Genomic DNA, 23,663 nt, shown 5'->3' on the forward strand with positions numbered 1-23,663 from the left:
GGCGCACGAATCAGCTGTTTCGCGCACCGCGGCCGCTCGGGATCTCCCCCTCCCTCCCGGGTTTGAGAGCCTGGGGGGGAGGGCGAGCAGGGTGCGCAAGCCGCAGCTGCGGAGGTGAGTTAGGGCAGCCGGGGCACATTTTTAGGGGCGGCATGGCCCGCGCCAGAATGCCACCCCTAAAAATGTGCCGCCCCAAACACCAGCTTGTTTTGCTGGTGCCTAGAGCCGGCCCTGGCCCCAATCTAAGTAGGCAAGACAGATAAATGGCGGGTGAAAAGGAAGATTATTGTTCTCACTTTACAGATGGGACCCCAGACTCAGAGAGACGAAGTGACTAGCCCAAAATTACCCAGTGAGTCTGCGCCAGGGCTGGATATTGAAGCCAGCTCTCCAGAGTCCTCAGCCCAGGCCTTACTCCCTGGACCATCATTGGGGATGAAATCTCTGCATCCTGACTCACTCTCCATAATCATTTCTAGACTCTTCCCATGTCATCATTCCACTGTCATGTGGCCCTCACCCCAGGGCTATCGCTACTTTGTTAGGGACTGAGGGTAAACTGGGCAGACAGCAATTGCCAGGTTCACTCCCCCAGCCCCTCCCTAGCGCATCCTGATTTTTCAGAAATGATAGCCAATGGCCCAGCAAGTTTAACTAATGCCTATGAACTGTGCTGCTGAGGAGTCCCTTTCATTTCTACTTATCTCCACTCCTTCTCTTCATCTTTCTGGCCACAAGCCATTTTTGAAAGAATGGCCAAACAGCATTGCTCTCTGACAATGATCACCGACTGTATCTTCCTCCCTGTCTTCTTTCTCACTCAGATTTCTCTTCCCCCCTTCCCTCCCTTCCAACTCTTACATGTATGGATGTAACTATTTATTCGGAGGTATAAAAGCCCCAGGAGGTGCCCATGCTCCTGTCAGGGAGTCCAATGTATTTGTAAAATTCTTAACCCTTTTGGGTAACATTGATAGAGTTAAAGGAAGGAAGGAAAGAGGTGGCAGAACAGGAATGAAGATGAAATTGAGGGTGGGGGGAAAGTTTTAAATGTAGAACCAGGGGAAGAAGAGACTAATGAGGATGTGACGAATGCTAGATACGTACAGTGCTTGGTATCATATTGACCGATGTCTTAGAAATACAGACAGACAAGGTGGGTGAGGTAATATCTTTTATGGATCCAACTTCTGTTGGTGAGAGAGACAAGCTTTCGAGCTATACACAGATCCCTTCTTCAGGTCAGGGAAAGGTACTCCGAGTGTCACAGCTAAATACAAGGTGGAACAGAAGCATAAATAAGAACATAAGAACGGCCATACCGGGTCAGATGAAAGGTCCATCTAGCCCAGTATCCTGTCTTCCAACAGTGGCCAATGCCAAATGCTTCAGAGGGAATGAATAGAACATGTAATCATCAAGTGATCCATCCTGTTGCCCATTCCCACATTCTGGCTAATAGCCATTGATGGACCTATCCTCCATGAATTTTATCTAGTTCTTTTTTGAACTGTGTTATAAGATTTACAGGGTACAGATCTGTAGGGTCCTTGTATTACAGCTGAATATGATGAAGGCTAAGTTAGTCACCTGTCAGGGGCGCTGGAGTAGGCGGGACCAAGGGGCCATGGCCCCCCCACTTTTCATCACTGGCCCAGCCCCTTGTTCATCCTCTTCCCCCTAGCCAGGCCAGAAGCTGGAGTCCAGACCAAGTTAGAGTGGCCTGGGGAGCTCCAGCACTTATGGGGAGATGCAGACCCTCCACCTGCCCAGGGAGGGGAGGCCTGAGAGCAGCACCTGGCCCGTGTCCTCACCCCTCTGGACTCCCTGTCCAGGGCAGGTGAAGGGTGCATGGCTCCCCACCTCTTACCATAACCCAGCTGTGCTCTTTGGCCCCCGAGGCCCTGCCCCCAGGCCAGGCTGGAAGTCAGAACTAGGTCGGGGTAAGAGACTTGCGGGCATCTGTGCGGAGCTGCAGATTCTTCACCTGCCCTGGGTGGGAGTCCAGGGGGCGGGAACACAGGCTGGGGGCTGCTCTCAGGCCCCCCATTCCAGGCAAGTGGAGGGGCCCAGACTCCCCAGTCCAGCTTCTGGCTTGGCCAGTGCAGGGCCTTGGGGAGAAGAAGAAGGGCAGGGGCAGGGCCAGGGCCACGGAGCGGCTGGGGCCCCAAGTCCCCCCCCACACTTTTAAGAAGAATTCATCGCCCCAACACCTGTGGATTCTTTTTCTTTTCCTTCTGGTTTCTGAGCCTTGAGCCAAACTCAGGCCATGTTCTCAGGCTATCTCCATATCCACAAAAGCCAGACATTTCCTTTTCAAAATGATAGCCAGGATCCTTTTGTAACCACGTGCATCCAGAAGCTGCAGCTCTCAGAAAACCAAATATCAGGAGACAACCATGTCACACTCAGCACCAAATCATCGACTGCTTTTGCAAAGCTTCTCTCAAACAGTCCTCGAGTCATCAGCGAGCCACCATAACTACAACAGCCTACTACCACAGCACAGCGGAGCTCCTATAGCTCACGTAGTGAAGGGCCTTGCCATAGGGGCTGAAGGTCCCTGAGTGGATCCCTGCTGATGATCCAATTCCTTTGCTGGGGCAAAACAGCAAGTCCACGGGACCATGGTGACAAAGCCACCTTCTCTAGTTCAATCATCTCCTTAAATAATGCCCCCCCCCCACTCAGCAGGTGCTAAGAGTTATGCCTACTCAGGGCATGCCCCACCCCAGCCAGCAAGGTCTTTGTGATTGCCACTGCCATAGTTGTTCAGAGTTTAATGGATGCAAGTTTCAACCCAAGACCCTCCCGCTCCAATAGCCCAGATGCTGGCGGTAAGGAATTGCTGGGAAGGGGTTGAAGCACACAGGTGAGCAGTTCTGACTCTATCCAGGAGAGGGCAGCAGCGATTTCACAGTTGTCCCACAGCATCTGTGGGCCGCCTGCAATAATAGCAATCTCTCAAAGTGCTTTAGGATAGAGATCAGGATTGTTATCCCCATTTTACAGATGGGAAACCAAGGCTCATGCCCCAGTGGAATCCTTGATAGAAGGACTGCACTCTACCCAGCTGCCATCCACCATCACATCACAGAGGTAAGCTGGGGGAGGCAGTGAGATAGATGGGGCTGGGTGTAGAGCAGTTCATGGCCAATGCGGTGCAGCCATTCCCTGCTTCCCAGCAGGCCTATGGAAAACACAACACTTCTGAAAACAGCACTCAGCCTGCTCTTCCAAGGCCCCAGTGCATCTTGTTCTCCTATTGCATCGCATCAGATCCTCTGCCCCAATCCTGCAACGACAAAACCACAAACATACCTTTACGCACCTTGGTCCCATGGAGGGTCAGCTCAATGAACTAGAATCTGGGGATTCCTAATCTAGGGGCCCTATATATGGGTCACCTCAAGCCTGTTCCTACAATCCAGCACGAGCGAGCCTGATGCAGAGGAAGGAACCTGTAGTAAGTATGCAGTTTGCTTTGATGTTGCAGGGACACATCTGTTCATTTAATCTTCTTTAATCAGGCTAGACGAGATAGTGAAAAAAACAATAGAGGTACAGTTGCTATCTGCTTCTCATTCTCCTGTACAACTAGGCAGAGGGGGGCCTGCAGAAAAGTTTGTTTATGTGCCCAGGGATGTCCCATGAATCCTCCATAAAGATCTCAAGGAAACTTTCCTGGAAGGTAGTCTGTAATCCTCTGCCGAAGGTTTCTGGGGAGGGCTGCTTTATTTCTTCCACAGCAGTAGGACACGTTCCCATGCCACACATCAAGGCAGGGTCAGGCCAGGCACCCATGGGCGACTGGTATAACAGGCTAGGAGAAGCTAAGCCTCCCCAAACAGCTGCCAACCTGTCACTGAGAAGAATTACTAGGGGAAGCAAAAGTGGATGGGAACCTGGGAGGCAATGACCATGAGATGGTCGAGTTCAGGATCCTGACACAAGGAAGAAAGGAGAGCAGCGGAATAAGGACCCTGGACTTCAGAAAAGCAGACTTTGACTCCCTCAGGGAACTGATGGGCAGGATCCCCTGGGAGAATAACACAAGGGGCAAAGGAGTCCAGGAAAGCTGGCTGTATTTAAAGAATCCTTATTGAGGTTTCAGGAAAAAAACATACTGATGTGTAGAAAGAAAGAAATATGGCAGGCGAACAGTTTGGCTTAACAGTGAAATCCTTGCTCATCTTAAACACAAAAAAGAAGCTTACAAGAAGTGGAAGATTGGACAAATGACCAAGGATGAGAATAAAAATATTGCTCAGGCATGCAGGAGTGAAATCAGGAAGGCCAAATCACACTTGGAGTTGCAGCTAGCAAGGAATGTTAAGAGTAACAAGAAGGCTTCTTATGTTAGCAACAAGAAGAAAGTCAAGGAAAGTGTGGGCCCCTTACTGAATGAGGGAGGCAACCTAGTGTCAGAGGATGTGTAAAAAGCTAATGTACTCAATGCTTTTTTTGCCTCTGTCTTCACAAACAAGGACAGCTCCCAGACTACTGGGAGCTGGGCAGCACAGCATGGGAGGAGGTGACCAGCCTTCTGTGGAGAAAGAAGTAGTTCAGGACTATTTAGAAACGCTGGATGAGCACAAATCCATGGAGCCGGATGTGCTGCATCTAAGGGTGCTAAAGGAGTTGGCGGATGTGATTGCAGAGCCATTGGCCATTATCTTTGAAAACTCATGGCGATCGGGGGAGGTCCCGGATGACTGGAAAAAGGCTAATGTAGTGCCCATCTTTAAAAAGGGGAAGAAGGAGGATCTGGGAAACTACAGGTCAGTCAGCCTCACCTCAGTCCCTGGAAAAATCATGGAGCAGGTCCTCAAGGAATCAATTCTGAAGGATTTAGAGGAGAGGAAAGTGATCAGGAACAGTCAGCATGGATTCACCAAGAGCAAGTCATGCCTGACTAACCTATTTGCATTCTATGAGGAGATAATTGGCTCTGTGGATGAGAGGAAAGCAGTGGATGTGTTATTCCTTGACTTTAGCAAAGCTTTTGTTATGGTTTCCTACAGTATTCTTGCCAGCATGTGAAAGAAGTATGGGCTGGATGAATGGACTATAAGGTGGATTGAAAGATGGCTAGATTGTTGGGCTCAAAGGGTAATGATCAATGGCTCAATGTCTAGTTGGCAGCTGGTATCAAGCGGAGTGCCCCAGAGGTCGATCCTGGGGCCTGTTTTGTTCAACATCTTTATTAATGATCTGGACAATGGGATAAATTGCACCCTCAGCAAGTTTGCAGATGACACTAAGCTGCGGGGAGAGGTAGTTACACTGGAGGGTAGGGATAGGGTCCAGAGTGACCTAGACAAATTGGAGGATTTGGCCAAAAGAAATCTGATGAGGTTCAACAAGGACAAGTGCAGAGTCCTGCACTTAGGATGGAAGAATTCCATGCACAGCTACAGGCTGGGGACCGACTGGCTAAGTAGGAGTTCTGCAGAAGAGGACCTGGTGATTACAGTGGATGAGAAGATGGATATGAATCAGCAGTGTGCTCTATTGCCAGCAGATCGAGGGTGGGAAGTCTAGGTTGGATATTAGGAAACACTATTTCACTAGGAGGGTGGTGAAGCACTGGAATGGGTTACCTAGGGAGGTGGTGGAATCTCCATCCTTAGAGGTTTTTAAGGCCCAGCTTGACAAAGCCCAGTCTGGGATGATTTAGTTGATGTTGGTCCTGCTTTGAGCAGGAGGTTGGACTAGATGACCTCCGGAGGTCTCTTCCAATCCTGATCTTTTGTGAATCTATAATTCATCTCGTTTGATCTCCTGTTTATCATAGGACAGCGAATGTCATCCACTTACTCGGGTATTGAGCCCAATAACTTCTGTCTGGCTAAAGCATCTTCAAGAAAGTCTGGTCTGGAATTGTAGACATCAAGAAATGGAGAAACCACCTCTTTCCTTGGGATTTTGTGCCAAGAGTTAATCACCCTCTCTACTAACAAATTTTGCCTTGTTTGTAATTGAAATACATGTGGCTTTAGGTTCCCGATCATTGGTTCTGTTTCTGCATTTATCTGATAGATAAAAGAGGCCTCTAGGACCTGGTATTTTCTCCTCCTCTTAATCTTCTTTTGGGATAAACCAAACGAGCCTTCTAGTAAAGGCAAGTTCTCCAGCATTTGAATAATTTTTGTGGCTCTCTTCTGCACCTTCTCCAGTTTTTCAACATCCATTTGGAAGTGTGGACACCAGAACCAAGTACAATGTTATAATGTTGGTCTGACCCATGCCATGTAGCGAGGGAAAATAACCTCCATGCTCTATCTCCTCTCTTTACACATACAAAGATCGCCTTAACCCCTTGTGCAATAGCATCACAAGCATGTTGATCTGCTTGTCCATTATGACCCCTGAAACCTTTTCAGAGTCACTGCTTTCTAGTGTGTAATGTGTAAGGAACGGGATTTGAACCCACACCCTCGCTGAGAAATAAAGCATACAAGAAAAGGCAAGAAAGAATCTGCTCTTGAGACAACTTTAGCCACATTACAATACCCACTCAACATGTTTGCATTGATAGTCAGACTCTGCATGGTCATGGATCCAGACACACAGAATATATTAATCTCCTCACGGTACAAGCCAAATATTTTATCACAGCCCCAGCAACACCAGCTTTGATGTGTGTCCAGATGCAGCATGGTATATGTTTGGTGGAGAAGCGTTAGAGTGCAACTGAGGTTCTGCATTGTATTGGGAGGGAGACCATACCTTTGGGTGCCCCATTTACATTAGCACCTCCTGGGGGAACACATGCCTCAGGACCCAGCTAATACATTACCGAGTAAGCAAGAAGTTCTTCCAATCACGCCTCTTCCATGTTGCTGCCTCCGGTTTCTGGGAGGTCACAGAGCAAAATGATGGCTCGGCAGGATGTTGACAGGCTGGTCAAACTTCCTGTAACGTGTGCACTGGACAGTCAAGTTTTCCAACATTGCACCATGAACAAAGGGCTAGAGCAGCAACATTTTGACAGCATGCTAAGAAGTTTGGGGCACACTGCAGTGTGGACACCACAGCCCAGTTTTGGTCCTGGGTTAAAAAATTCTTACCTTAGGGTTGGCAATCAGTGTAGATACCCATAGTCTTGAGCCCAAACCAACCTTCTCTCTACACACAATTCTGACTTGGGCCTGAGCCAGGACTTGGGTCCAAACTCCATTGTTTTATGGTGTGGACACAGCTATAGAGTCAGACTCTGAAAGTCTACCAATGGTTACCCACAATCTCATGGGCCAGTGCTCTTTGTCCTCTCTATACTAGGACAAACCAACAATTGACTAGCAAGTAAAGGAAGCAAGTCCCCTTGTTCAAGTCCAGGAGCTGGATATTTAACCATTCCATTTTATTTTGACCACTGAGCTGCAAACACTGTGAATCTTCTCCAATATTTGGCAAAGGATGTCTTTATGTCAGTAGCCATGGCAAATGAACTGCTGGCAAAACTCAGGGGAGTGCAGCCAGATATTGGTGAATCTATTGTACAAGGTGAGCAAACAGTTTGACTTTAGGGAGAGTTCCCTGAATGACCAGGTGTTTGCTATTCGTTGGTACAAGCTGGCAGCTTGGGGAGTCACTGGACTGGTGACCAGCGCAGGGAGAGGATAAAGGGAAGACTGAGTACTGGACAGCCAGGGATGAGAACCGCACCACTGGAAAATCACTGTCATCCCGACCCTTTTATGAGGGGTTGGACAGGGTACTGGACCAAGCACCAAGCCACTACCATTTCACAACACCACTGATCAGCTGGGATGGTGAATTTCTGACCTCTGCATTGGAGGGTGGGGAATCAATTTTTCTCCTCCTCTCCCAGGAAAGCTGAGGTTAGGCCAACAGAGTTCCCGGGCTACAGCCTGAGGGGAGGTGGGACGGAGAAAGGAATTTGGCTGTGAGGGAGGTTTGAAGACTCTCCCTGGCCTGACATTTTTGCTGTTAAAAGCAATGCATGGCTGAGAGCATGGAGGGAGGCAGTCCTAACAGATTTCTTCCTTTGGAGTAAAAAGGGACCCACTCGCACTCCCTAGAAAGCAAATGGGACAGGAGGAAGAACCAGGTCTCAAGTTTACGCCCAAATGTCTTGGAGTTATGGTGAGGGGGGAAGGGGCACGTGAAAGCTAAGCCCATTGGTTCTAAAGAGAGAACTGATTCAGAAGGGTTGACAAACAGCTCTGTATGGATTTTGTAAAGATGTCTGCTGGCTTCCATGTAGAATGTTTGTCAACTGAAAAGGAGAAATAGGAAACTTGTGAAAAGTAATGGCAAAACTGCCATCCAGGGAATAAACCTGTCAAAGCAATAAGTTTTTGGATTCCCCTAGGGTGCTGGTTGGGAACTTATTTACACCCACTTCTGTACGGGGAAGATGAGAGGGACTGACAATATCGTGCAAATTCTTGAACAAACCTGATAGAATTGAGATAATTCAATGTAGTTTAAATGATATCTTAATTAATTAGAGTTAACACGATTTGGATTTCATTGTATTTTGTAATAGAAATATTTATGTACTACTGGGAAATCTTTATAAAAAAAAACAAAATTAACAATATCAGGAAAGTAGGAGGATTATCAAAGTTATTTTTCGAACAATGTGTTTAGTGGATTTCCTTAGGAAATACCTTGAGATGAAGTGATTAGGAAAATGCAAATTCTCCCTCTCTGAAGCCAACCTTTTGAAAATAAGTCCTGGGGAAAGAGACCCTTTGTATACTAAATATCTGCTTCTGTATAAAATGGTATAAAAAGGCAACTGAACACATTGAGTGTGCAACTGCTGGGGAGCTGAAAGCCAAGAGTGGATGCCCTCGCAGAAACATGGTTGAGGAAATACAGGTGTGGTCACCCTGAACCGTGACACCCACTTTATAGTAATTTTATCTAGACCATGTTTCCCTAGTTTGCTTAGGAGAATGCCATGTGGGACTGTATCAAAAATCCTAAAATCAAGATATATCACGTGTACTGCTTCCCCCATATCCACTGCACCAATAAAACTCTCAAAGAAGGAAATTAGGTTTGCTGGCATGGTTTGTTCTTGACAAATCCATGCTGGCTATTCCTTATAACCTCCAGGTTTCTTCAAATTGTTTCTTTACTAATTTGTTCCATTCTTTTTCCAGGTATAGACATTAGGATGACTGGTTGATAGTTCCCTGGGTCCTCTTTGTTCTCCTTTTTAAAGATAGGTACTGTCTTTGCCCTTCTCCTGTCCTCTGAGACCTTACACTTCCTCCAGGAGTTCTCAAAGATAATTACTAAAGGTTCCAAGATTTGTTCAGCTAGTTCCTGATTTGGTGGTCTATATTAGAGCCCTACCATGATGTCACCTTTATTTTTCATCCCATTTACCTTTACCCAGAGACTTTCAACTGCTCTGTCTCCCACCTCCTTCTGGACCTCAGAACAAGTGTATATATTCTTGATGTACGATGTATCATCAGTCCAATTTCTTCATGCCTGCCCTTCCTGAATAAGCTTTTTGAAGTGTGGACACCAGAACTGAGCACAACATTGTAATGTTGGTCTGGCCAATGCCATATAGACAGATAAAATAAACTCCCTACTCCCACTCTTCTCTTCACACATCCAAGGACTGCCTTAGCCCTTCTGGCCACAACGTCACCCTGGGAGCTTATGTAGAGTTGCTTGTCCATTGTGAATCTTTTTCAGAGTCACTGCTATCTTGTAATGTGAGGAGTGGGATTTGAACCCACACTCCTTAGAAATGAGAGCACACAGCAAAGAGAAAAAAAAGATCCTTTAGTATGCTGTCTCAACAACTCCAGCCAGCCTGATGCTGGCTGTTAGTCACTCTAACGCCCACAAGTGTGCCAAGCTGCACTATGCAGTGTGATATGTGTTTGCAGTTGAAGCATGAGGTTGTAATTAAGGTTCTGCTTTGTACTGTAAGGGAGATTATAGCTGTGGATGCCCCACTTCCATTAGCACCTCCTGGGAGACCAAATGCCTCAGGGTGCGGCTAATGCATTACAAAGTCTGCACCTCTGGGACACCAGCTGGAATCCAGCCCAGCTCAGCAAGGACTGACAGCTGTTCCCATCCCATCTAGTCGAGATCCGGTTTGCCCTGTGTGAGATGAGTTTGGTGAGTCTCAGTTCCAGCTCCCTCATCATAGACTGACCACCTGGCTTTGCACTGATTGGCAGACTCAGCCTATGTGACACCGTCTTTACCAAGCCTCCGCACCTAAAATTTTAAAACAAGAATCCCTAACCTTGCGTTTGATGGTTTACATCAAATTTTCACTAAATGAGTGCAGTAAACTTTCTCTCCTCTGTTTTCTTTCTTTCTTCTTTCTTTTTTTCTTGGAACAGCCTTTCCCCTCTCCCCTCCCCGCCCCAATATTTTAAACTCTGGTAAACATATTTTGTGTGTGTGTGTTGTCATCATAGGCACTGACTGCAGGGCTGGAGCACCCATGGGGAAAAAATGGTGGGTGCTCAGCACCCACTGGCATCCCCACTGATCAGTGCCTCCCCCTCCCTCCCAGCTGTTGCTGAGGGGAGAGTGGGGGGCATACTCAGGAGAGGGGGCAGAACAGGGTGGGAGGAGGTGGGACTGGGCAGGGCGGGGGCAGGAAGAGGTGGGATGGGGGGTTGGGGAAAGGGGCGGAGTGTGGGTGGGGCCTGGTGTAGAGCGGGGGTTGAGCACCCCCAGGAAAGGACAAAGTCTGTGCCTATGGTTATCATTATTCATGAACTCCTTGTTCAACTGACCGCAAATTAGGCAGAAAACAATTGTCTTCAGCCATAGGCTTAACCTATTAATTTTGAGTCCAATATTCCTCAGGTTGTGGATTTTAAAAGAGGGAGCCATTATATGGTTTAGCGCTTATCTACGGTTAGGGGGCTTATTCCTTCAGCTTCTCACTTCCCTGGTCCTTCTCGCATGAACAGAGAGCAACAATACCCGAAGTCCGAAGGTGCAAACAATTTGATGTTTATTGGGGTGAACTTTCAGCAAGCGTGATTCCAGTTTCCTTCCTCAGTGTCCCCCTCCCCAGTTCTGACGCCACAGGGCCCTGGGCTGGAACGCAGTGGTGTAGGGTGGGCCTGTGTTCCCCTACCCAGCCGACCCATGTCGGGACCATAACCCTGACAGTGCCCCCCTGCCTGAGGGGCGTGCTACTGACCTTTGCCAGCGCCCCCCCACCTGAGGGGCGCATTCCGGACGCTGGCTAGCGCTCTTCCTGCCGCTAATTCCCCAGTGGCAGAGGCATAACCCAGGCCGGCCAGTGATGTTGTAGCTCCCCACCAGCCCCTAGTAGATCGGTGGACCGACCGACGCCGCTTACAGGCTGCCTCTGCTGCTTAGCCAAAGGCTTAGCCTAAGAATAGGGCCTCAGACTGTTACAGTAAGAAAAGGCCCTTACACAGGCAGACAGTGATTTTGATTCTTTCTTTTATACCTCTACAACTAGCTAAGTCATAAGAATACACCTAAATTCTTAAAGTATAGGCCTTTGCAGACAGGCCTGAATATCTATATCCTAACATCTACATCAGTGGTTCTCAGCCAGGGGTAGCGTATCCCTGAGGATACATAGAGGTCTTCCAGGGGATACATCAACTCCTCTAGATATTTGCCTAGTTTTACAACAGGCTACAGAAAAATCACGAGCGAAGTCAGCACAAATTAAACTTTCATACAGACAGCAATTTGTTTATATTGCTCTACATACTATACACTGAAATGTAAGTACAATATTTATATTCCTGTAACCCTTCTGCCCATCTAAGTTGGCAGCAACAAGGGCCGGGTTCTGTATCTAGGGGTTCCGTTTCAATAACGCAAAACCGGCTCGAGCCCCCACCCAGTGACCTGGGACAATTACATACCACCCCCTGGGTGCCTCTAAGAGGCAATACTTCCCCTCTCGCAAGCACGGAGTCTGAGTGTAACAGAAAATGTTTAATAACATGAGGTAAACGACATCAGCATTAAATTGGAAAAACACCACAAACAGGATTCATAACACAAACCATGAGCAAAAAACCCACCCCAGCAAGTTGGGCTGTGTCCTTTCCCTTGGGTTCTTGAAACCAGCAACCCAAGGATCACCAAAGTCCCAAAAGTCCAACAACCCCCCAAAGTCTCTGTCCCTGGTCAGTGCAGCCCCAGAGTTCGGGGGGGGGCACGCAGGGTGTTAAGGGGCACCTTACGTGATCCGAGGCCGACGGGGTTCCACCGCAGCCTTCACCACGAGCCACTCCACTCCACCAGCTGCCCCGTGAGCTGCTCCCGCCGTCCCACGAACTGCTCTGGCAGCTGCTCCACTCTGCTCACCAACCTGTGAGCCGCTCAGCTCTGCTCCACTTCAGCCGTCCCTTGGGCCACTCCCACAAGGCTCTGCTCTGCTCACCGACCTGTGAGACGTTCAGCTCCACTCCAACCGTCCCCGCAAGGCTCCACTCTGCTAGCTGCTCCGCCAGCTGCTTAGCAATATAGCTTCAGGCTCCCCCACTAGTTAACACAGCCTCAGTGATCTCAGCTCTTAATAACTTTAGCTCTTTTGTGATTTCAGCTCTTAGCAATTTCAGCTCATAGTAGGGGAGCCCCAGTGCTAGTACACCATTGGCCCAAAGTGAATTCAGCTCAGCAGTCTGTAACTAGACTTTTAATGGAATCAAAGTTAGCTCTGATATTCAACAGTGGAGAGAAAAGGTAGTGCAATTGGTGTTTCAACCCCTCAGAGAGGGACCATCCCATCAGGTACAAATACCTGTCTCCATCCTCTCTCCCTTCACTGGGTTTTGTAATCCATGCCCCTTGTCAAGCAAGTGCTACTTAGGTAATGGTGAAGGACTCACTCAGTCCTTCTGTCATACAACAGTTTCACTGGCCTTGATTCACAGAATCAGGGTAACAAAACTTTATTCTTCCTGTCCCAATAACAGAGAAAACTGGGGATCCCACACCAGCCAAAATAACCACTTTGAGTTGCTGTTGTTTCATGCCAGGCGAGTGGGTGTGCCTATGCAAACAAGATCAGCCCCTGGAGTTCTTTTCCACACTCGCCATAATTCACCACCAGATGTCAGGGTAGAGCTCATCCTGACTCTGCTTACATCCCAATCAATTTATTTTAGAATTGTATGGTAACAATGAGAAAGGAAGTAATTTTTCAATAACAGTGTGGTTGCAACACTTTTATATTTTTATATCTGATTTTGAAAGCAAGCCATTGTTAAGTGAAGTGAAACTTGGGGGTACGCAAGACAAAATCAGACTCCTGAAGGGCTTACAGCCATCTGATAAGGTAGAGAGCCACTGAGCTACATAATTGCAACCTTAATTGTGAAGGGGCTACCTTCCCTCCAGGATATTGCTGCTACAAAATTTCCTGATTAGGTCAGGTGCACAGCTATTTGCATAAATGAAACCCTCATTGCTGGAGGTAAAATAGGGAAACATCCTTAGCTATCTTATGTTTCATAACATTATTTTTGTTGGAAATCAACAAATTCCTCAAGGGGATTCAGACCCTCTTTGAGAGGAATCCATACTGAATTATGTCTTCAACTATCTCTGCTGAGATGAAGACAGATATATGTATGAGTTGGGTATATACATGTGTGGGACTTCCAGAAAAAATTAGTTGCTTGGGTACTAGTAAACGGGTGTCTCCTGATGAAAGGGTGTAACTGAAAGAGGGAGGGAACTATACAGAGGTGGGTCTTTAGATTGGAAATTCACCACCTCTAGAATTTTTAATTACGTATTTCTCAATATTTGGAACATACTGATTGGTAGGAATTTTTGAACCACTTTTTTCTTTTGAGCCAGCCTTCTTCAGGCTATATAATGAAGGTTCTCACTTGATGACTTGTCCTACTGGTGGAAACATGGACAGATTCTGTAAGTGAAATGACTGCACTGGGAACACTGCTTTGGGACTGGTAAAGATTGCCTATTAGTCCATCTTAAACATGAGTTCTTGTTTTGCATCTTTCTCTTTGTCACCTCATACTTTTCTTTCCCTCTTCTTTTCAGACAGGTATGTTTTTGGATTTGTTTTTCGGTGCCACTTTCTGCTCTGTAAGGGTTCATTCCAAATGCCACTGAAATTGATGAGAAGACTCCCAATAATTTCCATGAGCCTTGGATCATGCCATAATGGTAGCTAGTGTGTTGTGTGGGGTTTTTTGTTTATTTGTTTGTTTTGAGACTGAGAGAGAGTGCATACCCATCTATGTGGGTATTTCATGGTACAATTAGGTCATCAAGGGCCTGATCCTCAACCATTGAAAGCAATGGGAGTTTTGTCATTAACTTCAATGGCGGTAGGATCAGACTCTGACGTTGTAAATACATTTATTGTCATTAACCTTGTATAATCCTCTGAGCGAGTGCACTAAGATGTTGGGGGACCCATTTACAATTTCTCTGCTCTCCTCAAAGCTGTGGCACAAATAAAGGACAAAGTTCTAATGCTATGATTCCATGAGATTCCTCATGTGCTTAACTTTTGTAGGATCAGTGTTTAAAGCAAGTCACATTATTCAAAGGAAATTGTTGACACTTTTGTTTCCTGAGTGAAATTGGTGCCCATTTCAAAAGGAAAAGGGGGGAGGGTGTTATTCTGTAGTTCTTTGGGTAATTAGTTTGTACCTGTAATTCAGGGCTGGTTTGCTGCACACCCTTATCTGGATTTTAGCTCTGCTGTGGACTGATTTGTGTAATTTCAGTGATGCCATCTGGATTTCAGAGAATGAGTTTGCTTCACTGACTGCATTATTCATTCACTGCACCATGCTTTTCTTTGTGCATATGTCCCCAGCACTTTCCAGGCTGTTTCTCCTTGTGGTTGTACTATGGTCTGAGAGTTTCTCTAGATTTCCTGAATCTTGCCTTGATGATCCCGACTACGATGAGCTGGTGAAGATTGCCGAAAATGGGCTCGGAAAGGCAGCTCATCCAGTGGAGGTGGTCATTGTAGGGGCAGGCATAAGTGGACTCACTGCTGCCAAACTTCTCAGAGATGCCGGTCACATGGTAATTCTATGCACAGAGAGGTGTCAGAGCAAGGCAGGGAGTCAGTGCTGGCTTGAGTATTTTTCATTATTTCTTTTCTGAGAAATAAAGGTGATTAGGCTAAAGAATGATTAAAAATGAAACAAGGGTAATTCACATGAAAGAAATAAAAGCCTCGTTGACAAAGGCAGAGATTTTTCAAAGGCAATAATGGGACTCTGGGTGCCAAACTCCCATTGTATTTCAATAGGATTTAGGCTCCCTCTTCCCATTTCTGTCTTGGAACATTTCCCTGAACCTTCATTAATGTATAGCTGGAGGAGTTACAGTAACTATCATAAGAAATAGAAAAAGGAACAAATCCCCAAAAAGCTATATTTTCAAAATAACTCTATCCATTAGAACGTGACAAGTTACAGCAATATACTTTCAAATTCCAATATCTGTACAGCGCATACACTATCTCACAGAAATCTAAGCACGGGAGAATTGATATGCTATTGGTAGCCTTCACTCTGCCTTCTTTTTACGTTCTTTACATGCCACAATCAACAGGGGTGAATTTCAGTCCAGTGAAGACTTTAAATGATCTTCACCCCTGCACAGAGAAGTCAGTGCAAGACTTATGAACTATTTAACTTCCACATAAATCCATTTGTCTTTAAGGCCGGGATGTGCGTAGAAGCCTAGGGAGTTGTAAATCCCAGTCTAAGCTCTTTGTGAACTCCAGTGACCCTGATTATATGGAAAACTTCTAGACAAAATGTTCAAACTTGGGTACTTAAAGTTAAGCAACTACAGGAATGTTACCCAAAGCACAACAGCAGTTAGGTGCAGCACTATTTGTGCTTTAGAAAATATTCCCTCTAAATCAATAAATTATACCAGCATATAAGGCTGAGACCTTGCCTACACTACAAATTCTATTAGTATTCCTGCAGAGTTTAGATGCAGCTTATGTTGACAGAAGGAGGTGTTTTCAGTCAGTATGGTAAGGGCACGTCCCAAAATGACATTAGCTATGTCAACAGAAGCACTGTTGTGTTGTCATAGCTATGTTTACACTGGTGGTTTTTTTTTTTTTTTTTTTTTTTTTTTTTTGCCAGCATACTTATGTTGCCTGGGGTGTGTGCTTTTTTCATACCCCAACCAACAAAGCTATGCTGACAACACCTGGGAGCGTAGAACTGGCTCTCAGATTTTTCAGACACACTCAGATTTGGCATCACTCTGCTCCCATTGACTGCAATGGGTGCAGTTCAACCAACATGGAGCACTTTTGAAAATCCCACCTTAAATAAATGGGTGCAATTTTCAGATGTGCAATGTACCTAGCACATTTATTGGTTGAGTTAGGAACTGGTGGGTGTGGAGACATCAGGGTCTTATTTCATTATCTAGTTGCCCGAATGTAGATTCAGTTGCCTAATTTTAGTCACCAAGGTTTGAAAGTTTTGTCCTTTGCACCTGCTTGTTCCATTTTCCATGCTTGTTCCTAGGTTACAGTTCTGGAAACCAGTGGTCATGTGGGAGGACGAGTCAGGACCTATCGAGATGAGACACATGATTGGTATGTGGAGTTGGGAGCCATGCGTTTGCCAAGCACCCACAGGTAATACAGTTTCCACTCCTCAGTCATGTAAGTTGTTTAGGAAAGGAACAGCCCAGTTTTGCAGAATTCTGCTATGGTTAAGGATGAGATCCAGCATCCTAAAACTTGCTGACTAGTCTCATTGACATGGGTGGGATCTGGCCAGTAGTAAACAATGCACTCAGCAATAAGTGTTTTCAGGATTAGGCCCTAATTATGGAACTGATGATTAGTGAGAGCATGACTGAATTTCCATGAAACCATCAGAAAAACTCCCATTGATCTTAATGGAAGTTGTATCAAGCCCTGAGTCAGAATAAAGCCAGACAATAGATATTGACTGTTCATCAGCCAAAATGATTTAAACTGAGTTGTACTATTTCATAAAACACTTTACCCAATGGTTTTGAGAGGAAGTATATGAACAAAAATAGAATAGAATATTTTTTCAGAACAATTATATGGAACAAAAGCTTATTTAAAAAATAAACACCAGTACCATAAATATACCCTGACTTCAAACGAAACTACCATGAACTCAAGCTACAATTTAGAAGCAGAACAGCGAGATGGGATTATTATGTACAACAGCTGTAGTTACCAGTTCATGGGCCAGCCAGCCAGCTACTACATACCAGGTATCTCCATTTAATCAATGGAACTACATCAGTTTAGACGGGGATCAGGATCTATCAATTGATCTGTCTAGCTATCATCTATCTATCATTCCTACAGCATTAAGAACATCTGTTGGAGTCAGGAAGTTTCAGGAAGGGAACGAGACAAATCACATATTTACCTTACTATTTTTATAGTCAGAGGAGCATATATCTTGTTTTCATATTTTTTGACTCTCGCCTTTCTTTCTTTTGCAGAATTGTTCATGAATTTATTAGGCAATTTGATCTTAAGCTAAACAAGTTCTCTCAGACAGATGACAACGCCTGGTATTTGGTTAATAGTGTCAGGACAAAAGCTGGGAATATCAGACAGAACCCTGATATCTTGAATTTTACTGTGGCTCCCTCAGAGAAAGGCAAATCTGCTAAGGAACTTTATGAAGGAATTCTGCAGAAGGTATGTTTATTGGTCGATTGTATAAAGGAAAGTAAATTACCAGCCTGATTCTGAAAAATGGCCCTAACTTCTACTGCAGCACAGGGGGTCTCTTCTTCTGTAGTATGTGCTGGTCTCTTTTCCCAACACATCCCTTCTCAACACCATTCCAATCCGGAATACATCCAGTGTTAGGAGAATCTGTGCTATAATTCCCCTTGTTGTGGTATGAAGGGGATTTACCAGGGCAGATTATCTGGTCCTGTTTTTCTTTCACTTTCACCCATGTGAATCAGGAATAATGACATGTGATCTGCCCCTCTTCTTCCCCTCCCCCCACCCCCCAAAATGTGGATGCTCGGCACTTCTGAAAAGTAACACCTCTTTTTGTTTCCCACTCAGTGAACTCGGGATCAAATCCTGCCATTTAACTACAGCAGGGCTGTAGACTATGCCATGCAACTCAGTTCCATTCACTGGGGTCTCAGGGATACACACAGGAATTAGGGTCTGGTAGATAGGGCATTGCATTAGGACTCAAGAGATATGGGTTCAGTTGCTGCCATAGCTATGTGCTCTGTAAAATGGAGCTGATTCTTCCCTACCCCAAAGGAATATTTTGGGAATAAAATAATAAAATCCATCGGTGATTATGAAGCCTGCAGATATCATGCAAGTACCTAGGTAGTTATATAGGAGAACAGAATTTGGTCCTGTGTTTTTGTGATCATATTTCTCTTTCTGTCTATGAATGTTTCCATGCATGGTTCCAACACAGGCCTTAGAGCAGTTCTGGAGTCTAGATTGTGGAGCGTTGCTGGATCGGTATGACTCCTTTTCCACCAAGGTAATGGATATGGGCCTTTGAGTATCTTTAAATCCAAATGAGTATGGAAAGTCTGAAAAAATTGCTCTGAGAGAGGTGTAAAATGCACCTCTTTATCCTGATGAAACCTAATGATGCTGGTTTTCATGTTGAGGTTGTCGTTTATTCAAAGCACCAATAAAGGAATGAGGGAAAACAGCATATTATGAAGCTCTGCACAGTTTATTGGGATTGGCTTCTCCTTTTGGCAGCCTCAGTGGGCAGGGGTTTGTTTCTGGCCAAGATTATGGAAAATAAAGGACTAAGTGCCAGAAATTTCATATTTCCTTCAATTATTATTTTAATATTGTTATGCTGGAAGGTGTTAATGGTGGCGATCAAACATATCTTTAGTCTATAGGTTAGGCTCAGACCTGGTTAAAGTTGATGGGCATGCTAAACACATTTCATTCAGTTTAAATGGGAGAAGCAATTAAGCTCCTTTCTGGAGTTAGATAGCTGGAGGCAATGGAAGCCACTGCCCAAGGCCTTATCAAGCTGCATGGGTAGGCCAATCATAAGTGGGGGTTGATGGTTTCCCTAGGATTGATTGCAGAGGTTAGGTGACTGATTGTTTGCAGCCATGTCTGTGTGTGTGAGAAGGGGAGAAATCCAGGCGAAACAGAGAGTAGTAGTGATTAACATGGCCCTTTGAGGAAAACAAAAGAGAGCTGCTTTTGGTCACAGTATTTGCTGGAAATGCAGACTTCGATTGCTGAGCAGGGACATTGCCTCCAGTTGACTGTTTCTACTGTGTTCAGGGAAACAGGACTTTGTATCCATTCTTTTTAAATAGACAGGATTGCAGCAAAGAAAGACCTGACTCACATTGTCAATCTCTCCTTCAAACAGAAAGAACCAGGCAAGGCCTTGGATATTGGCAATGGCTGAGACCAAAAAGGGGCAACAATATCATCACCATATAAAACTTGAAAATAACCTTTTATCTTCTCCTTCTTCATGATAGTCAAATCTTTCCCCAATGATACCTCCATAAATGTGCCTCCTGTGCCTGAAGAGAGAACAACTTTACTCCCTTTTCTCCCCTCCCAGGAGTACTTGATTAAAGAAGGGAAATTAAGCCTTGGGGCTGTACAGATGATTGGAGACTTGATGAATGAGGGTGCTGGATTCCACAGGTCATTTCTTAACTCTCTCATGGAGTTTAATATCTTCTTTCATGAAGACGGGTGAGAAACGAATGTACTTAAATTGCAAGGTTTTTGGGGTGTCTACATTGCCAGTGGGCTGCCCATGGCAGTGAGTCTTCTAGGAGAGGGTGAGAGACTTAGGCTAGTGGGGATTTTACTAGCACTGTACAAATAACTGTGTAGACAGCACTCTGAAGTTGCAGCTTGGGCTGGAGCTCGGGCTCTGTAGCCTTGGGAGATGGGTGGGCTTGAGAGCCCAAGTTCCAGCCCAAGCAGCAACTTGAAAGCACTGTCTACACAGCTATTTCTATAGCGCTACTGAGAGCCCCACTAACCTGAGTCTCTCGACCCAGGCTGGGAGTCTTGCTGCACCGGCAGTGTAGATGTACCCTTTGTGTGACTGCAATGTGAGTAAATAACTAAATAAATAATATCCTTCTTCTTGTAGTTGATAGAGGCAGACACTCCAGATTACCAATGGGAAACACCCCTTGCGGTAGTTAGAATGTGTGGAGAGAAGCACTCTCTGTCATCAAATGGGTCATATTGTCAGCAATATAGTCCTCGATTCCTTAATCTGGGCCATAATTTTGACTCACCCTGTGCAGCACAATCTGAATTCCCCAGCATTGGCTGAAATTCCCCTCCGGGCCCCAGGTCTGTGTGTCACTTAAGCCTCAGTTCCCCCTTCTGTAAAATGACAATAATAAACTTTTTTTTTTTATCTGTCTTATCTAGCTGGAGCATAAACTCTTTGAGGCAGGATCTGTCTCAGACACAGACCCTATCTCAAAGGGGCCCCACTTTGTTGTTGTCCCTAAAAACAATCGTAGTTCTGCTACTAATGTAATTCTTTCACCCATCACTTCTTGTTTCTTTCAGTTTTGATGAGATCACAGGGGGATTCGACCAATTGCCCCTGGCCTTCTACAGGTCTATGCCTGGAGTTGTCCAGCTGACCTGCACAGTAGAGCAGATAAAATACATTGGTAACAAGGTCCAAGTATTGTACCATAGTGCACACGACACATGTAGCCCCTCCTCAGTGATGGCTGATTATGTCCTTGTCACAGCCACAGCAAAAGCCACGAGACTTATCAAATTTTTGCCACCGCTTTCCTCCAATAAGACCCATGCCCTGCGCTCCATTCACTATGCCAGCGCCACCAAGGTTGCCTTGGCCTGCACTGAAAAGTTCTGGGAGAAGGATGGGATTCGAGGTGGGCCGTCAATCACAGATCGTCCTTCTAGATTCATCTACTATCCCAACCACAACTTCTCTAGTGGGGTGGGGGTGATTGTGGCTTCCTACACGTGGAACAACGACGCTGAATTCTTTCTTCCCCTGAGTGACAAGAAGTGCATCGATGTGGTGCTGGAGGACCTGGCAGAAATCCACAATGTATCTAAGGACCATCTCCGGTCTGTTTGTGATAAACACGTGATACAGAGATGGAATCTGGACAAACATTCCATGGGAGCATTTGCCTCATTCACCCCCTACCAGTTTGCTCACTATCCTGGGCCTTTGTTTCAGAATGAAGGGAGGGTCCACTTTGCAGGAGAACACACAGCCCTGCCTCATGGCTGGATTGACACTGCTGTGAAATCTGCTGTGAGAGCAGCAAGGAACATCCACAGGGATAGCTATCCGTCGTGGGGGAAACATCAGCTGCAGAAGTAGCAAGAACAACAAGAGCAGGAGCAGGAAAAGGTTGACTGGGTTCAAAAATGTGGATTTTAATTGCTTTATGGGTGTTTAAGGAAGGCACAACTGCACTGGACACTGAGGAGGGAATTAGAAACTGCACTGATAATCTCCTTCACGGGGACAGATCCTCAACTGGTGAAAATTGGTGTATTTCCATTGAGTCAATAGAGCTAAACCACTCAAGACCAGTAGAGGATCTGGCCCCAAATCCAGTGTATGTAAACTGAGCTTGTTCTGTCTCCTTTGAAATATTAAATAAAACTACTACAGTATAGAAACCTCCACAGAATTAATTTGTTTCATTAATCAAAATCATTACTGATCAAATACAAAGCACTAACCTGTTCTTTATAAATAGAAAAAAATATTGTTCTGTAGCATCCTATCAATAAAAGAATAATTGGAAATAATCCAATATTGCTTTCATTTTGTTCATCAGTTGTAAACTATGATAATTTGCAGTAGTGATGATATGGAATAGGTAAGGCTGAGAGAACAGCTTATTCCTAAACCAATTCTAGTCAGTTGCACTTTTCAAAACATGTTTCTAACAGTTCAAATAAACAAAACCAGGCATGCACTGATGGCCTGAAATCCTAGGCTCTGACTAGACTAGAATTGTTGATCATTTTGTCACTCAGGTTGATTGACATGTGGGGTGAACTCACAAGATGCTGAATGCAAATATAGATACTCCCCAGATGTATGTATGTTGGTCATGGTTCAATCTAGGGCTCGGGAAACAATGTTTGTGTCACTGAATAAACAAGGACACAAATTTCCGTATAGACAGGGCCCTCTGGGTGATTTCTTTTTAAAGAAAATGTGAATTAAACATTTTCAGATGTTGAAGTACATGAGTGTGAAATAAGCCATTTCTCTGCCATTGTGGGATTTGTTTTGAGAACAGGTTCATCCTGAAACTGGGCATGTAATCCAGCCACTCACCCTCTCATGAAATAGTATGTCACTCCAGGCCTGATTCTACCACACTTCCTTGTCTTATGTAATATCTAAGTCCTGGTCTGCTCTAGAAAATTAGGTCATCATAAATAAGTCACTCAGGCATGTGAAAAATCCACACTCCTGATTGGCTTAGTTAAGCCAACCCAAGTCCCTGAGTAAGCAGCACTAGGGCAACTGAGGAATTCTTCTGTTGACCTAGCTACCACCTCTCAGGGAGGGGGCTTATGTACACCAATGGGGGAATCCCTCCATTTGGCATAAATTACGTCTACAGATAAGAGCTACAGAGATCCTGCAGTAGCATTTCAAGGGCAGACAAGACATTTTCTGATTATCCTCATGGGGGACAAGATTGAGCAGTTACTCACATAGAACATAAGAACGACCTTACTGGGTCAGACCAAAGGTCCATCTAGCCCAGTATCCTGCCTTCCAACAGTGGCCAATGCCACGTGCCCCAGAGGGAATGAACAGAACAGGTAATCATCAACTGATCCATCCCCGTCACCCATTCCCAGCTTCTGGCTAACAGAGGCTAGCACCATCCCTGCCCATCCTGACTAATATCCATTGATGGGACTTATGCTCCATTCATTTATCTAGTTCTTTTTTGAACCCTGTTATAATCTTGGCCTTCACAAAATGTATTGGACAATGGGATGTTCTGATAATGGCCATTCTCAAAAATTGTTCTAAAAAATCTCAGATTGCTAAAGAATTTAGAACAATCAAGAGATAATACAACAAGATATTCCCAATCCCAATCCTTGGGGGATCAGTTCTGGATCTTTAACACAGATATCAGCAATACATGTTTGGTACTTTGTGCACTATCTTTAGGAGAGCGAAATAAAACCTCCTTACTTTCTCTGACACACTCTGTGTTACTGCCATTGTCTGCTCTAGTTTAGTGAATTATTTTTCACTTCACTAAAAATGTATTTACTTAACTTTAACATATGCAGTTAAGGTTTTTTCCCTCTTTTATTAAGAAGGGGTGTCAAGGCTGCTTCCCCACTCTGAACTTTAGGGTACAGATGTGGGGGCCTGCATGAAAACTTCTAAGCTTAACTACCAGCTTAGATCTGGTCCGCTGCCACCACTCTCGATGCTAATTTCCTTCCCTGGGTAGCCTTGAGAGACTCTTCACCAATTCCCTGGTGAATACAGATCCAAACCCCTTGGATCTTAAAACAAGGAGAAATTAACCATCCCCCCTCCTTTCTCCCACCAACTCCTGGTGGATCAAGATCCAACCCCCTTGGATCTAAAAACAAGGAAAAATCAATCAGGTTCTTAAAAAGA

The 23,663-nt window shown here is 45.2% G+C and overlaps 1 protein-coding gene across 1 annotated transcript; it reads left to right on the plus strand.

The window, feature by feature from the left end:
* The first annotated feature begins 13,874 nt into the window (after positions 1-13,874).
* On the plus strand, positions 13,875-21,767 carry LOC117887160 (L-amino-acid oxidase-like). Its single transcript, XM_034789470.1, has 7 exons — positions 13,875-13,902; positions 14,825-15,039; positions 16,518-16,630; positions 17,485-17,686; positions 18,444-18,512; positions 19,584-19,720; positions 20,564-21,767. Exons 1-7 carry the CDS (start codon positions 13,890-13,892, stop codon positions 21,363-21,365), a joined length of 1,551 nt encoding a protein of 516 aa, XP_034645361.1. The 5' UTR covers positions 13,875-13,889; the 3' UTR covers positions 21,366-21,767.
* The last annotated feature ends 1,896 nt before the right edge of the window (positions 21,768-23,663 follow it).

This window comes from Trachemys scripta, chromosome 14, assembly GCF_013100865.1.
Source record: "Trachemys scripta elegans isolate TJP31775 chromosome 14, CAS_Tse_1.0, whole genome shotgun sequence".
Lineage (NCBI taxonomy): Eukaryota > Metazoa > Chordata > Testudines > Emydidae > Trachemys > Trachemys scripta.